The sequence below is a fragment of the Schistocerca serialis genome, chromosome 2 (genome assembly GCF_023864345.2).
Source record: "Schistocerca serialis cubense isolate TAMUIC-IGC-003099 chromosome 2, iqSchSeri2.2, whole genome shotgun sequence".
NCBI lineage: Eukaryota > Metazoa > Arthropoda > Insecta > Orthoptera > Acrididae > Schistocerca > Schistocerca serialis.
This window is the reverse complement of record NC_064639.1, coordinates 1127076629-1127094890: the sequence shown is the minus strand read 5'-3', so window position 1 is coordinate 1127094890 and position 18262 is coordinate 1127076629. Positions and strand designations below refer to the sequence as shown.

The 18262-nt window shown below is 45.8% G+C and overlaps 1 protein-coding gene across 1 annotated transcript in view; it reads left to right on the top strand.

The window, feature by feature from the left end:
• LOC126456663 (UPF0764 protein C16orf89 homolog) overlaps positions 1–18262 on the top strand; it is a 98769-nt gene that overhangs the window by 76670 nt on the left and 3837 nt on the right. Inside the window, exons 4-6 of the mRNA XM_050092407.1 lie at positions 4896–5176; positions 8392–8536; positions 10466–10589. Coding sequence (XP_049948364.1) covers positions 4896–5176; positions 8392–8536; positions 10466–10589 — 550 coding nt within the window. The remainder of the gene's footprint in view (positions 1–4895; positions 5177–8391; positions 8537–10465; positions 10590–18262) is intronic.

Genomic DNA, 18262 nt, shown 5'->3' with positions numbered 1-18262 from the left:
AAATCCAATAAAGAAAAAAAGGGAGGGACCAGTGCGGCACTCGTGTATTTCCTACGCGCGTGGGATAAATGCGGAAACGTGAACTATGGTGACATTATAACCAAATGCACACATTTGTTGGTCAATGTAGAATGTGTATGGGGCAGCTTGTCTGTCGAAAACCGCCGTTACGGAATGGTGTGCGAAGGTGTGTTGCTGCTCCTTGATAACGCACGTCCCCATATCACAAATGTCGGAAGGCAGAAATTACGCCAACTCATACGGGAGACACAGGACCACCCGCCGCGTATTCCTGACCATTCCCCAGGCGATTGTCACCCCTTCGGCCCCCTAATAAAGGCCTTGAAGCGTCGATGATTCTGTCAGACGGGGATGTGCGGCCGGATGCGGACTTCTTCACGCAGCAGACCCGGTGTTTTACCGGAAGGGTGTCTTCGACCTGATGCATCAGTAGTAAGACTGCCTCAGTGATCCCGATGGTTTTGCCGATTGGCGTACCGACTCTGGAGGGTACGGCCTTCGAACGGAAACTTTTTGATGGCCCGCTATAACATACCATATGATCGTTTAGACAGTTCATTGCGTTCCTCTTCACTTTGGAAAATCGGACATCAGTTGGGTTGAGTAAATCCGCTGTGTCCCCGCCCGGTTGGCCGTGCGGTCTAACGCACGGCTTTCCGGACTGGGAAGGAGCGCCTGGTCCCCGGCACGAATCCGCCCGGCGGATTTGTGTCGAGGTCCGGTGAACCGGCCAGTCTGTGGATGGTTCTTGGGCGGTTTTCCATCTGCCTCGGCGTATGCGGGCTGGTTCCCCTTATTCCGCCTCAGTTACACTATGTCGGCGATTGCTGCGCAAACAATTTCTCCTCGTACGCGTACACCACCATTACTCTAGCACGCAAACATAGGGGTTACACTCGTCTGGTGTGAGACGTTCCCTGGGGAGGTCCACCGGGGACCGAACCGCACAATAACACAGGGTTCGGTGTGGGGCGGCGGAGGGGTGAAGTGGACTGCGGTAGTCGTCGTGGGTCTGTGGACCACTACGGCTGCATCTGGGACGGAGCCTCTCCGTAGCTTCTAGGTCCCCGGTTAATATACAATACGGTACAATACAAATCCGCTGTTGTTATTGTACAGGGTGCTATCCACTTGATACTCGGCAGCACCGTTCCAATTCCATTCAATGTTCCTTCCTCGTTTATACATGTAAATCTACGTTTCTCACTGTCGATAAGATTACATGTGGAGCTCAAGGGCGAATCGGTGAGGTATATTGTGTATAGAGAATGAGATTTTCACTCTGCAGCAGAGTGTGGGCTGATATGAAACTTCTTGGGAGATTAAAACTGTGTGCCGGACCGAGACTCGAACTCGGGACCTTTCATATCAGCGCACACTCTGCTGCAGAGTGAAAATATCATTCTGGAAACATCCCCTAGGCTGTGGCTAAGCCATGTCTCCGCAATATCCTTTCTTTCAGCAGTGCTAGTTCTGCAAGGTTCGCAGGAGAGCTTCTGTAAAGTTTGGAAGATAGGAGACGAGGTACTGGCAGCAGTAAAGCTGTGAGGACGGGGCGTGAGTCGTGCTTGGGTAGCTCAGTTGCTAGAGTACTTGCCCGCGACAGGCAAAGGTCCCGAGTTCGAGTCTCGGTCCGGCACACAGTTTTATTCTGCCAGGAATTTTTATATTGTGTACAGTTTGAAATTAGTTGGAATTTTGCTATTGACGGCGGTGTACCGCTGGACCCTCACGCTCATTGTTAAATATTGGTTCTGAGTATTGTTGCGTACCGCTTGCCACTTTGTACTCTTGTACTTCTCTTCTCTAATGTTCCCAGCTTTGTGTTACGTTAACATATTGTATATATTACCTTACGTTTGTCAGTTTGTTATCGGTCGTTGCCACTTGCATATAACTGTAATCAATGAGAAAATGCTTTAAATGATAGTACGTTCGGTATACGGTTGACGCTGATAGGCGGAATAAGGCTAACTGGTGCCACTTCATTTAATAAATGTGCGGTGAGGCTAGTAGGCATATTTCTCCACTTCAGTAAAATCTTTTCGGTTTACAAGCCCCGTCACTTCGAATAAACCACTCGAGCTTTCGGTAGGTGTCTCTTCCATCGTCATCAGGAGGTAAAATCACTGAGTGCCATGGCTGTGTTCCGCTTATACAGATATAATGGGGGCGTCTGGAAGCTTCCAGAGAGGGCCGGAGTGGCGCATGCGCGAAAGGCATGTTTGGTAGCTCGTAGCAACTCCGTCCAGCCGCTGGAACGGGATCTACGAGAAAATTGGGGTCTGCAACGCACTTGTGACGTCACATTAGTAGGCTTGTCCGCCCCACTTCGCGAAAGCTAGGGTCTGTGAAGAGGCACGGGAAAGGTAGTCACTAAACGTCTTAACTTCGTCGTACCCCATCGAGAGCTTGCAGACATTTAAACGCCAGTCGAGAATTAGTAAACTCGTCTGAAAAAGTTACTCGCTCCTCACCAGGGACAGCTACTGGCACTCGTAAGTCATGGAGACTCACGCACCATGACGTACGCGCCATGGCCTGTCTTTCTCGTGGGCCTCACGCGGGACCGAATGACGTCTCACGACGCGAAGGACTGGTGCCAAGTTTGAAACTGACGCTCCCGTGTGTCCCTATAAACGTCAAGCCGATGTCTTTGCTTTCACTCAACGTCCAAAGGCCGCAGCCCCCCCCCCCCCCCCTCCCTTGCCCTTCTGAGTGTGTACCTCTGGTCTCTGTTGAAGCCGCTGCTGTTTATTGTTTATTCTAAATTCGGCCGCTTCTTTGATAACAGAACCCTAGAACTCTAGTCTTTTCAAACTGTACTTTATGCCCATTTTCTAGACAATGTTCATCCACAGCCGACTTCTTAAGTTCCCTTTGATGTGTCGTGAATGCTCTGCACAACCCTCAGCTACAGTGCGAATGCTTTGACCTATGAACAGCGTAAATGCTACCATATTCTCAGGGTACACCATATACGCCATGAACTCGAAGATCTATGTTATATTTAAAGGGCGTAACATATCTATTACCTTCGAGGCGAGCCAGAATACTGATCTCAGTCCATGACGTTTCAGCATGCATTCTATCTTGTTAGTAGTTGCTCTACAGTATCGAAAGCTTTTCAAGTTTCTCCCTTGCTACCTTGCACTTCATCAGCCCCTTCTCTTAGCTCCTTGTTTTACTTACTCTGTCTTGTGTTTCTGGGATATATCTGCTGCTCCGGGATGTGCAATAAGGTATTTCTTTCTTTTCTGGCGACAATGGCCTCATTTCTTTATCCGGTTTTTCCTTTGCTGCAGTCTTCAACTTGCCCAGACTCTTACGTGTGGTTTCCCCTGTTCGGTTTCAGAAGAGGTGAGTCTAGTTGAGGGGTCCCTGTCTGTGCATGTTTCTTGTGGGATACCTTGCGATTTCCCTAATTATAAGGGGACGACGTTGCCATGAGCTATTCCTTCACTTACCTCGATACAATAACAGTTCTTTCTCGAAAGTGGAGCACAGCAAGCATCGCCGCAGCGAAAATAAATCGAAATGTTAACTTAAAAATGATATTCAAATGCGTGTGTACCGACGCGTGCAATGCGAACACAAGCAGCATTGAATTGATTACACGGGAGTAATTTTGGGTACTAATGTTCTACAAATGATTTTTCTCAAAGAATTTTATAGCAAAGAATTAATTTATAACTTTCTTTTAAGATCGTGAACAATATTGACTTCATACGAGAATGAATGGTTTTAGAAACAATTCAAATTGATTGATTATTCAAAAACGTCCTTTACACGAAAAATTAACTTACCCAAAATGATCTTTTTTTCTTTATTTAGAAAATGTAAACTGCGCACTAGTACGAAAAGCTACGGATTTACCTTGAATTAAGTTCTTCACAAAATTCTTTTCAAAATTCATAAATACTCTCATCATCATCTTATTGAATCATTTCCAGCATAATTGTATTCAATATTTAGCAGCTCAGTTTCAGATAGAATTATCTCGACCTTGCAGTCCTACGTCTGCTACCCAACACATCTCGACTAACAATATACTCTCTCTGAGCGCAGTTAGGAAGAGACGGTGTAACAACGCAGCCGAAACTCTCGGATCAACAAGTCGTGCTCTCAGATAGGTGCATATTGATAAATGAAAGTAAGGGAGTTAACAATTCTGTAAAAGCCAAGATGACATACACACTTGACAAGGTAGTGAATAGAACTGGGAAAAAGTAATTTAGTGTAAAACCTGACTGAAGGAAGGGACTGATTGCAGGGCACATCCTGAGGCATGTGGTTATGAGGGTAACTAAAGGCGAGGGATATAAATTGTGAAGAGAGATCAAGGAATGGTTACAGTAAGGAGGTTCAAATGGGTGTAAATTGCAGCAATTGCTACTCATAAATGCAGAGGCTTGCATAGGCTAGACTGGCATGGAGAACTGCATCAAACCAGTCTTCAGACAGAAGACCACAACAAAATTTATCTTCGTTTATTTATTTATTTCACGATCAAGTGTAGATACACATTAACGGTTGGGGTATGTGGTTTCATCAGTGTTCCTTCCCTAACTTATAAAATCTTATGATTTTAATTTGTGTGGTAACAATAAGATGAAGGAAGAGTCAATAAATGTTAATAAATGAAAGTGGTCGAACTTAGGTCAATTTATGGGCCAAGGACTGTGCTAAATACACCCAACAGGATGTGGTGGTGTCGCAAGTCGGATGTATACGACAGACTTTTACGTAGTGTTTACGTTTCCAATGTTTATATTCGTATTAGTTTCGAAGATGAGGTGTCGTGCGACTGAGAACAGCACTGCCACGGCCCAGTGTGGGAGCAACCTGATCAGCAGCGAGCACGCGTGTTGCAGTGCTGCAGCTCGCGCAGCCACGGCTGTGGCGAGGCCTGGGCCGGTACGGCACGTCGCCGCTAGAGGCGCCAGCGCAGCCTGGCACGCTGACCGCCAGCTCACTGGCCAGCCTGCTGGTGCAGCGCTGGCCCTCCGAGGCCGACTCCGACCTGTGCCTGCGCGGCCTGCTGGACGGCTGCCGCGTCTCCAGCGGCTGCTGGAGGGTCGAGACCAGCAGCGTGCCGGTCCCCAGGGGCTACTCCACCACGCACCGCCTGCTCTTCTACTCGGTCGCCTGGAGGGTAAGCTCTACTTTCCACACATTTATTGTATTTTCCTCTTTCAGTTTCGATTTCTATTGGAGGGGGCTGTATTTATCTATCATCAAACATAACAAATCATCAACATAACAAATTACAAGCAGCAGGTATTTTCTGTGATTTGTCAAAGGTATTTGATTGTGTGAATTATAACATCCTTTTAAATAAATTAGAATTCTATGGTGTAATGGGCAGTGCTGCAAAATGGTTCAAGTCATACCTCGCTAACAGGAAACAAAGGGTGTCAGTGCAAGGGAATAGTGAATTAAGTCATCAGTCATCATCGGAATGGGAAGAAATTACGTGTGGTGTCCCACAAGGATACATCTTAGGCCCATTTCTTTTTCTTCTGTGCAGTAATGATCTCATATCAGTTACACTGCCAGAAGCAGAGTTCGTTTTTTTGCAGATGACACAAGTATTGTAATAAATAGTATGTCGAGTGTAGTTATAGAAAGATCTGCTAGTGATATTTTCATGGATATTAATAAATGATTTAAAGCCAACTCACTGACATTATACTTCGAAGAGACTCACTATATGCAATTCAGAACCTGTAAGAAGTTTCCACCCAGCATATGCATAAAGTATGAAGGAGAGCAGATAGAAGAGGTTGACAGTCTTAAATTCCTGGGATTACAACTTGATAATAAATTCAGTTGGGAGGAGCACACCACAGAACTGCAGAAACGCCTTAACAAATCTGCATTTGCAATTCGAGTGTTAGCAGACACAGGCGACATAAAAATGAAAAAGCTTGCATACTTTGCCTACTTTCATTCCATAATGTCATATAGTATAATATTTTGGGGTAACTCTTCAAGTCAAACAAAAGTTTTCAGAGTCCAAAAGCGTGTAATACGTAATATTTGTGGAGTAAATTCACGGACGTCCTGTAGAAACCTGTTCAAAGAACTGGGTATACTAACTACTGCCTCTCAGTATATTTACTCCTTAATGAAATTTGTCCTAAATAATATATCTCTTTTTCCAACAGACAGCTCAGTTCATACATACAATACCAGGAACAAAAATGATCTGCACAAGGACTTAAAAGCACTTACTTTAGTTCAAAAAGGGGTCCACTACTCAGGAACACTCATCTTCAATAATTTGCCAGCAAACATAAAAAATTTAGTTACAAATAAAGATCAGTTTAAAAGGAGCCTGAAGACTTACTAGTGGCCAACTCCATCTACTCTATTGATGAATTTTTTAACAGAAACAAATGATGTATTGTATGTACTCATACTATTAGTATTGTTATTCCAGCTTAAAAAAAATTGACATGTTCCACATCCACGAGGATCTCCTCAGCACGGATCTATGGAACGAAAAACTAATCTAATCTAATCTAAATATTTCTTTCTTTATTGATCATTTATTTCCCACTTCATGGGTTGAGCGGTGGCAGCAACCAAGTTGCTGCTGTTCAGTCAACTGCCTTTAAAATATATACATCGTCATCGCCGTCTTACATACAGTGATTGGGACTGTCTGTTCCGTCTTCACACGTTTACACTGAGGTGACAAAAGTCACGGAACTCCTTTCGCCCGTTGTGGTGCAGCAGCTCAGCATGTCATCAACTCAACAAGTCGTTGGAAGTCCCTTGCACAAATATTGAGCCCCTCTGTAGCTGTCCATAACTGCGAAAGTGTTGTTGATGTAGGATTTTGTCCACGAACTGACCTCTCGATCATTTCCCATAAATGTTCGATGGGACTCATGTCGGGCAATATGGATGGACAAATCATTCGCTCAAATTGTCTAGAATGCTCTTCAAACCAGTCACGGATAACTGTGGTTCGGAAACGTGGTGCATTGTCATCCATAAAAGTTCCGTCGTTTCTTGGGAAAATAAAGTCCATGAATGGCTAAAAATGCTCTCCAAGTAGCCGAATATAACCATTTCTAGTCAATGACTGGTTCAAATGGATCACAGGACCCAGGCCATTCCATGTAACCATAGCGCACACCGTTTGTAGCCAGCACCAGCCTTGTTCACAGATTGAGTCCATGGCTTTGTGCGGTCTGCGCCATACTCCAACACTACTATCAGCTCTTACAATTGAAATCGGACCACGGTTTTCCAGTCGTCTAGGGTCCAACTGATACGGTCGCGACTCCAGGAGAGGTGCTGCAAGCGATGTCGTGGTGTTAGCAAAGGCACTTGCTTCAGGCGTCTGCTGCCATAACCATTAATCCATTAACGCCAAATATCGCCGCATTGTCCTGACGAATACGTTCGTCGTACGTCTGCAGTTATTCAGGTTGTGTTGCTCGCATGTCAGCACTGACAACTCTAAGCAAACGACGCTGCTCTCGGTCGTTAAGTGAAGGCCGTCGGCCGCTGCATTGGGTGAGAGGTAATGCCTGAAATTTGGTATTCTCAGTACATTCTTGACTCTGTCGCTCTAGGAATATGAAAGACCATGTCCAATACTAATGTCTCATAATAGCATTTCTAAAGCTACAATGCAATATAACCCAAGGGAAAAGAGAAACGTTGAAGGTCCCTTAAAGAGGGGGCGTCAACAATTCTGTGGCGGAAAGAGGTTTCCCCTAAAAAACACCAAATACACAAGTAAAATTTTTTGGGCAATTTGCAAACGAAAAATTGGCTTACTATGCATGTGTTGTTACTTGTCTCTCATACTTTTCCTATATCTGTGGTAAATTTTGTGTTATATGGCAGTTTGTTGTGTAGTTATATCCTAATGTGAGAGCTTTCTTTTCAGGAGTTGCCAATATTTGTAGGAATAACATGGAATTTATCTTGTGGTGTTGTACAGTGGCTGTGGATATTTGATTTTATTTTCGTGTAGCCACTGCTAATTGTGTCTTAACTAACAGTAATCTTTTCAAGATGTACATAAAAGGCATTCATATAATTTTGAATAATACTTACATGGATCTTTAATTCTCAGTATAATTGAAACAGCTCTCTTTCGTTTTAGTAATGAAAGTGTTTCAAGCAGAAAATATGTGTATTTTTGTGAATTTCACAACAATTTTGATTTGTGGAGAAATGATTGCGACCGCTTACAGTTACTCTTTACATTTTCTTTGTTAATTTGTTCTCTTTTCGCGATTGTGTTTCAGTTTTGGACACTACTGCATTTTAGCTCTACCAGTATGTCAACCGTACCGTTTGTCTGTTATAAGGAGCGTGCCCTCACAGACCATTCTTTTTCAGCTCGGCTGCGCCAACGCCACGTCTTTCGCTGATACGGACTGGAGCAGCCGGATCCCTGAGCTGTGTGCCAGCATCTTGTTGGACGCCGAAGAACTCGCCGCAGGCGGCTACCTATCACCCACCAGGGACCTCTTCACCGAGCAAAGTAATCAAGACATTTGTACAGCTTATAGTGTGCAGTGTCACTTAATAAGCGTTGTCCACGGTGCAGCACGACGTTCAGCTGAGCAGTAGAGCAAAAGGAATTTCTGGTTTGTCAGAAGATAACGCCACAGGAGCAGTTTGTAACAATAGGCGCGAGGAAAGAAATTTTGGAACACCCAGTACTACACATGATTTACACGCTGCTCGTGCCACATTATTGACCTCTATTGAGTATTAATGAGGGGCGTTTCACGAGCGCAGAACGACACATTACAACACGACAGTACATTTCGCACGATCACTACATGTATACTTCGCAATTAGTCTCACAGTGTGAGTGCATTGTACTTCGGGTGCTATAATAAATATGTGAACACATTCTCATTGTTAAATCAGATATCTATGCAATTTCTTTGAGCGCAGATTACACTCCAGTTACAACACATTGTCATTAATCTGCGTTTCACAGATCGAATATACGAGGGCGTACTGAAAAGTAATGCCTCGGAATTTTTTATGTGAAACTCTTGAAGCTTCTTAAATAAAATAAAAAAACATTATTAACATTCTACATATTTATTCTTCGTGTATAGATATTTATTTCTCAATAAAATTACTCTGGCGGCGAATACATTTCTCCCAAAGAGAGACCAGTTTCTCGAGACAGTTACTGTAGAATGTTTGACTTTGCTGACGGAGCTACAACCGCACCTCTGCTTGCAGCGCTTCATTACTATCGGAGTGAAGTCCTCGAGGGTGCTCTTTAAGTTCTGGAAACAGATGAAAATCGAGTGAGGCCAAATCGGGACTGTGTGCAAGATGATCGATGACAGTGAACCCAAGGCGTCGGACTGTTGCAGATGTTTCAGCGATCGTGTGTTCCGTCTTTGTCCTGCTGAAGGAAAGGATACTCCATGCGTCCACGAACCCTTCGAATTCGAAACTCGATTACATCGCGCCGCTTCTCATACACATACATAGTTATGTTTCACGCTACAATTCGGAACCCTGAAGCGAGAGAGGGCTGCAAATATATAGACATGAAGAATAAAAATGTAGAATGTTAAAACGTTTGTTTTATTTATAAAGCCTTAAGAGCTTTCCAGGAAAAAATTGGAGGCACTGCTTTCCAGCATGTCCTCGTAAAGTCAGTTAACAATGGGGTACTTTGGTTGTTGACTCAGAATTCATTTCCACACTTTCCGCAAGACGCTGTATGAACGTAAAGCACAAGGATAATGTTTCGGAAACTAAATAGAAGACAAGGCATTCAATTTAGTGGAAGGAAGGAGGAAAGGAACATTAGAGTTGAATGTGGCATCGACAAAGAGAGGATGGAGACGGTGCACAAACTCGAACTGGGCAGAAAATCAACCGTGGTCTTTCGACAGGTGCCAACCTGTCAGTCTCCATAACTGAGTTATATAAACCACGGAATCATTACATCAGGACAGCTATATAGAGATTTGAAGTCCGTTGAACCTTTGCACTATCTCTCTCAATCCTGTACTGGAAGGGAGACTTTTGCTATGCTGGATGTGTAATACAGCAGACAAATTTGTCCTTGCATCCAGCGTTTCTAGTTACTAAGAAAAGGACACTAATTTATTCGTTCAGCTACTACTGTAGATAAATAACTATTTATATTTGAAGCTGTTGCTCTAGAAACTAGATTTATTTTTGACCGATGAGAATATTTTTTTGTACTCTGTTGAATACTGGTCCCATAACATATCGTGTGCCTATTACTTGGGATACAGAAATTTGTTCAGAACCAAAACGTATTCAAGTTTTACTTTGAAATTCGTGGTTTGATTCTTCTGAGATCCTGTGGACCAAATAGTAGGCTTTATTCATAAAGTTGAATATCATCTGCAGTTAGTTTACGTTGGTCCTATTACAACAAAGTATATTTTTTTCTCTGTTCCAGTTGTTCTTTGTGGCCTAGAGGGATTTAAAGAATTTATAAAACCTTCGTGGCTGGAGAAGATACTATCATGGCAACGACCATTTGGCTGTTACGGAAATCTGCATAATTCTATACTACGCAAAAGGTAAGTAAATTTTCTCGCAGTCGGTTGGTAAAATAAAGTAAATGATGAGGCGTCCTTTGATGGAGAACCCCAGAGCCGTAAAACATACATCTGAAAACGGCGCTGTCAACAGTTATAAGCAAGGAACTATCTTCCCCAACACCTCCCCTCCATCGCCCCAACATAAACAATATGAACTCATAATATATATACAGGGTATCACGATCCATTTCTAAGAAAGGATGGATAGATTTACGTAACATAATTATGATGTACCAGCAGAGTACCTAGTGTTGTTCGGGTAGTGCTTATTCCAACCCTGTGTTACGGCTTCTGCACCACTTCAAGCAGCAGACACAGTGGCTGCGCCAAAGACTGAGACGGCGTGGAGTTTTACAATTATTTATTGAACTTTCTTTACAATTTCTCCCTCGTCTTCGCTGCCCAGCCCTTCAGATCCCTCCGCCTGGCCGCAGCTGTGTAGATTCTCTGATAAAGCGAGCAACAAGCGCCGCTGATCGCACTCGGGAGCCTCAGGCCACCAGTGCTCCGCTGAAGCCAGGATGCCCTGTGGTTGAGATTAACTCGACGCCGCTGGTGCCCCAGTACGGGCACGACCACGGAGCTGCGTCGCCGTGAGGACAGCTGACGACGCCTGCTGCACCGGCGGCTGGGAAGCCGTCAGTCGCGATGTCCGCGAGGTCCCGTCACGGACGGACCACGCGCCGTGGGGCCGGGTTGCCGTGAAGTCCGGGCGTCAGTCCCAGGCGGCGCCTGTGACCGAGACCGCGCTGCGGCCGGTCCTGCTGGAAGTTCTCGCTGTAGTTAGTCAGCCATGGTGCCGACCAAACTCGGGCCGACCTCCAGAGATGAAGTTGACATCTGGCGGCGAACGGATGACTCTTGCGAGCTGGAACAGACTTCCGGAATAGTCACCTACGGAGATTGAACATTCGGACACGGACCACGTCCGTCCTCAGATCCTAACTGCTTCCTAATGGCTTCTGCCTGTTGCTGCCTGTGTTCCACTATTTATATCCGGCAGGAGGACATTTTTTACCCTCGGTTGTAGCTTTTTGTTATTACTCCCACAGTATATTGCAGCGTAACTTAGCGAGATGGCCTCACTTCCCCTTAATCAGCACTCTCCAGGCTTCGCTCAGTGCTCGGTCCTCGTGTGTCCTTGCGTCAGTCTGTTGGTAGACTGCTGCTGTCAGCAAGGCTATCTGTGCCTGCCTACTTCGCAATGCCTCAGTCGCCGGCGTGCCTCTGTTTTGCCATTCTCCACTGCGTGAAGCAATGCTTACTACATGTGGCTGCATCACTTGTGTTAGTCTATTTCCCCATCCCTCCTCCCCCTGTCCATTACCCTCACCCCTCCCTCTGTTCACCTCCTCCATCCCCCGTTCTCTCTCCATCTCTTTCTGCTCCTCTGGCTGGCTGTCTCTTCCTACGCCTTTCTCTGTCTATCCACTCTTCTGCCCTCTCTCTGGCCATCTGCTCGCCTCCTCCACCCTGTCCATCTACTCCTTCCCCTCTCTATCCATCCCCCCCCCCCCTCTGTTCATCTCCTCCTCCTCCTCTTCCTCATCTAATTTAATCTCCTGATGCCCTCTCTGTTTCCACCCCCTTCTCTCCCCTTCGCTGATCCTTTCCTCCTTCCTCCTCTCTCTCTCCTTCTCCACCTGCTTCCTTACTCTATTTTCTCCTCTCCCCTCTTTCAGCCATCCCTTCGTCTTCCCTTTCTCCATCCATTCCCTTCTTCTCCTCTCCCTGCCCATGCCTCCCTCTCATTTCTCGGTGTCCTTCTTATCCTCCCCCCCCCCCCCCATCTCTGTCCATTCCCTCCTCCTTCCTTTCTCTGTCGATCTCTTCCTGTCCCTTCTGTCCATTTCCTCTTCACCCTCTTTCTATCCATCTCTTTGTCTCCCCCCTATCTGTGCCCATTTCTCTTCCCCTCTTTTTCTGCCCTTCTCCTCCTTCACCCATCTTCCTTTACTTTCTCGCCTCCCCCACCCCAATAGGAGGCTGGTGGTTCTCATCGCCACACTATTTCTTTCCAGATTGTAGTAATTATGCGTACCAAATTTGGTTGAAATCGTTTCACAGGGTTTAGGATGAGCTCTCTACCTGTGACTTTGCTCCCACAAACACATCTCAAAATCCTTTCACATATATTTAACATATTTCACACGTATTTTTACACATATCTCACCGGTATCTTTAGCGAATTTCACCACGCAGTTTCATTTTCATGAAGCTCTATGTTTATGACGTGGTGTCCCCTGATCTGTCTGATGTACAGTGATCTATTTTGTTACTACATCCAGCAGAATATGTGGACACTGTCTGCGAAATGTGATGCGACTAGAGTTACTAGCAAAAAGTTAATAAATTTAAATGCCCTGCATGATGCGGCTGTTTTCAACGCACCTCAGTGTTTATGACGTCATATTTCCTGAACCATGTGTCGTACAATGGCATAATTTTGCAGGTGCATTTAGTTGTGTATATTAATACTGTCTGCAAAATGCGTCGGGAATACAATCAGTTGTAAAGAAATAACAAATTAAAACGTCGTGCTTCATGCAGCAGTTTTACTGAGTGACCAGTGAAAATGTAGCTAACAATAAATTTCTTAATCCTGACTCGGGCATGGATATGTGTGATGTCCTTAGGTTAGTTAGGTTTAAGTGGTTCTAAGTTCTAGGGGACTGATGACCTCAAAAGTTAAGTCCCGTAGTGCTCAGAGCGATTTGAACCATTTTGAATAAATTTCTTTTACCTTTTGTAATTTTGTGACGGCTGCCAGCGACAAAAGTTTCCTAAAGGTTTGAAATTATGTTTAAAGTCCGTGACAAGTCAATAAAGCTCTCATTCTCAAATACTCGATGAGTAAATTATTTTTCGCACGTCTTTTTCACCCTCACCTCATCCCTTTGATAGGTAGGTGGTTCTTAACCCCACAGCGATTCTTTCCAGGCAGTAAGTGTTAAGTGTACCAGGTCCGGTTGAAAACCGTCCTGTGGTTTAAGAGGAGATACGGAACATAAATACATACATACAGTCGTATGGCCACTTTTATAGTATGTATCGATTTCTGTGATAATTTGGGCCTGTTGTTCTTTTTCGTAAAAAACGACAAAAGAAATAAATATTCCACAATTCCTTGGATATTTGAAAAGCAAATACCAAAACAGCAACCATCCGCTTACTCTTCAGCGTGTTCCAAACAACTGCAAACGTTGCCGCTGTTCATCCTCTGTTAAGTAGGGCAAGTAAACAGTTTCTTTTCCCTCCCTGTGCTTCTTCCGCAAGATTTTTGTTTTCCCGTATCTTCCTCTTTCGTTGGCTGCGAAGTTCAAACCTCCTCTGAAAACTAGACAAGGGTCTACAAATTTTTCCATCATTCCAGCGCCGGCCGCTGTGGCAGAGCGGTTCTAGGCGCTACAGTCCGGAACCGCGTTGCTGCTACGGTCGCAGGTTCGAATCCTGCCTCGGGAATGGATGTGTGTGATGTCCTTAGGTTAGTTAGGTTTAAGTACACTACTGGCCATTAAAATAGCTACACCAAGAAGTATTGCAGATGATAAACGGTTATTCATTGGACAAATATATTATACTAGAACTGAAATGTGATTACATTTTCACACAATTTGGATGCATAGATCCTGAGAAATCATTACCCAGAACAACCACCTCTGGCCGTAATAACGGCCTTGATACCCCTGGGCATTGAGTCAAACAGAGCTTGGATGGTGTGTACAGGTACAGCTGCCCATGCAGCTTCAACACGGTACCACAGTTCATCAAGAGTAGTGACTGCCGTATTGTGACGAGGCAGTTGCACGGCCACCATTGACCAGACGTTTTCAATTGGTGAGAGATCTGGAGAATGTGCTGGCCAGGGCAGCAGTCGAACATTTTCTGTATCCACAAAGGCCCGTACAGGACCTGCAACATGCGGTCGTGCATTATCCTGCTGAAATGTAGGGTTTCGCAAGTATCGAATGAAGGGCAGAGCCATGGGTCGTAACACATCTGAAATGTAACGTCCACTGTTCAAAGTGCTGTCAGTGCGAACAAGAGGTGACCGAGACGTGTAACCAATGGCACCCCACACCATCACGCCGGGTGATACGCCAGTATGGCGATGACGAATACACTCTCCCAATGTGCGTTCACCGCGATGTCGCCAAACACGGATGCGACCGTCATGATGTTGTAAACAGAACCTGGATTCATAAAAAAATGACGTTTTGCCATTCGTGCACCCAGGTTCGTCTTTGAGTACACCATCGCAGGCGCTCCTGTCTGTGATGCAGCGTCAAGGGTAACCGTAGCCACGGTCTCCGAGCTGATAGTCCATGCTGCTGCAAACGTCGTCGAACTGTTCGTGCAGATGGTTGTTGTCTTGTAAACGTCCCCATCTGTTGACTCAGGGATCGAGACGTGGCTGCACGATCCGTTTAGCCGTGCGGATAAGATGCCTGTCATCTCGACTGCTAGTGATACGAGGTCGTTGGGATCCAGCACGGCGTTCCGTATTACCCTCCTGAACCCACCGATTCCATATTCTGCTAACATTGATCTCGACCAACGCGAGCAGCAATGTCGCGATACGATAAACCGCAATCGCGATAGGCTACAATCCGATCTTTATCAAAGTCGGAAACGTGATGGTACGCATTTCCCCTCCTTACACGAGGCATCACAACAACGTTTCACCAGGCAACGCCGGTCAACTGCTGTTTGTGTATGAGAAATCGGTTGGAAACTTTCCTCATGTCAGCACGTTGTAGATGTCGCCATCGGCGCCAACGTTGTGTGAATACTCTGAAAAGCTAATCATTTGCATATGACAGCATCTTCTTCCTCTCGGGTAAATTTCGCGTCTGTAGCACGTCATCTTCGTGGTGTAGCAATTTTAATGGCTAGTAGAGTAGTTATAAGTCTAGGGGACTGATGAACTCATATGTTAAGTTCCATAGCGCTCAGAGCCATTTGAATCATCATTCCAGCGGTTGTGCCTTGTCAGCCCACTTTCTCTCTCTCTTCTCAGCGATCAGATGTCCTGTAGACGACGCGCTTCATCAACGATCTGTTTCCACCGCCTTCTACCTCTCGCAGCCTCTCTCCACCTTCTGCTAGCTTTTTATTTCATTCCAAAGGACCCACAAAGTCTGATATTTTGGCTTCCACTTAAAACTGGTTGACGATATTCTATACGCTGATGAGCCCAAACTATATGGCGACTCCCTGCCTCGAGACAAAATAGCCGCCTGATGGATTTGCGAGAACTGACACGGTAAGGAAAGTACACCGAGGGGACAAAAGTCATGAGGTAGCTCCAAACATTGTGGCGAACCTCCTTCCGCAGTGCAGCAACGCAAAATGGCACGGACTTAACAAATCGTTGGAAGTCCTCGGCAGAAACACTGAGCCATGTTGTCCATATGAAAGCCCATAATTGCGAAAGTGTGGCCGGCGCAGGATTTTGTACACGAAATCACCTCTCGATTATGTCCCATACACGTTCGACTGGATTCAAGTCGAGGGTTCTGAGCAAACAAATCATTCGCTCGAACTTCCCAGATCGTTCTTTAAACCCTTGCCATGACTCATTGTCGTCCATAAAAATTCCTTCGTTGTTTGGAAACATGGTCCCAGAATTGCTGCAAATGGTCTCCAAGTAGCCGAACATGAGCATTTACAATAAATAGTGTGTTCAGTTGGACCAGAGGACCCAGTCCATTCCACGTAAAGACAGGTCGCATTACAATGGAGCCACCACCAGCTTGCACAGTGCCTTGTTGACAACATGGGACCATGGCTTCGTGAGGTCTGCACCACACTCGAATCCTATCATCATCTCTTACCGACTGAAGTCGAGATTCATCTGGCCACGCCACGGTTTTCCAGTCGTCTAGGGTCCAACCGACATGACACGAGCCCAAGAGAGGCGCTGCAGGTGACGTCGTGCTGTTAGCAAAGGGACTCGTGCCGCTCGTCTACTGCCATAGCCGCTTAACGCCAACATTTGCCGCACTGTCCTAAAGGACACGTTTGTCCTACGTTCCACATTGATTTATGTGGTTATTTCACGTCTGTTAGCACTGACAGTACGCCTGCTTAGCTGGATGGTAACATGCTCGCCTCCCATGCAAGCGGGCCCAGGTTCTATTCCCAGCTGGGTTGGAGGTTTTCTCCGCTCATGGACTGGGTCTCCCATGCAAGCGGGCCCAGGTTCGATTCCCGACTGGGTTGGAGATTTTATCTGCTCGGGAACTGGGCGTTGTGTTGTCTTCAACATCATTTCATCCTCATCACTGGCGCGCAAGTCGCCCAATGGGGCGTCGAATGAAGTAAAACTTGCACTTGGCAGCTGAACTGCCCCGAACAGGGGCCTCCCGGCCAACGATGCCACACGCTCATTTCATTTTATTTTAGCACTGACACCTCGCTGCTCTCGGTCATTAAGTGGAGGCCGTCGGTCCCTGCGTTGTCTGTGGTGACAGGTAGTGCCTGATATTTGGTATTCTCGGCAGGATATTTACACTGTAGAAGTCGAAAAGTTGAAATCCCTAACTGTTTCTGAAAAGGAATGTCCCATTAATCGCCGGCCGGGGTGGCCAAGCGGTTAAAGGCGCTACAGTCTGGAACCGCGCGGCCGCTGCGGTCGCAGGTTCGAATCCTGCCTCGGGCATGGATGTGTGTGATGTCCTTAGGTTAGTTAGGTTTAAGTAGTTCTAAGTTCTAGGGGACTGATGACCTTAGAAGTTGAGTCCCATAGTGCTCAGAACCATTTTTTTGTCCCATTAATCTCAGTCCAATTACCATTGCGCGTTCAGGGTTTCTTAATTCCCGCCGTGCAGCCATAATCACGTCGGAACGTTTTCACATAAATCACCTGAGTGGAAACAACAGCTCCGCCAATGCACTGCTCGTTTATCCCTTGTGTACGTGATGCTACTGTCATCCATACACCCGTATGTGTATATCGCAGACTCATGACTTTGGTCACCTCATTGTACACAATGTAGCAGATACTAGTGGAGAATCATCCAAGCGACGATACAGGCCGAAAAAGGTTGAAATACATCGACATAAGCGGCTTTGGTATAATGCATAGTGTTATGACCCTGCGACTGGGCACGAATTTAGCTGATCAGCTGTTCACGTTCTGCTGTCGTAAGTATTTATGCAAAGTGGTTTGAGGACGGCGAGACACGAGGAGGCGAGAAGACGCCAGTACCTCATCACAGAACAGGCTCCGTACTGCAGCACAGGCGGCGATTTGCGGCGGACATGGAGACAGAGCACAATACTGATGGAGGAAAAAGCTTTCGGCCCACACCGTTCAGCGCACACTGTTGAATCTGGACCTCCGCAGCAGATGAGCCCTCCGTGTTCCCACGTTGAACCAACGAGATGATCAATTACGACTGAAGTGGAGACGGGATCGTCTACATTGGATGGCGGATCAATGGAAACGTGTCGCTTGGTAGCATGAATCATGTTTCTTGTTATACGAGGTCGATGGTCGTGGTCGGACACGCCGTCGTTCAAAAGAATGATTGCTCGAAACATGCACTGCGTCATGGACAAAGACAGTTGGGAACAGTATTTTGTTATGTGGGACATTCACCTGGGCTTACATGGGACCAGTGGCAGTAACTGAAGGCACTTTGACA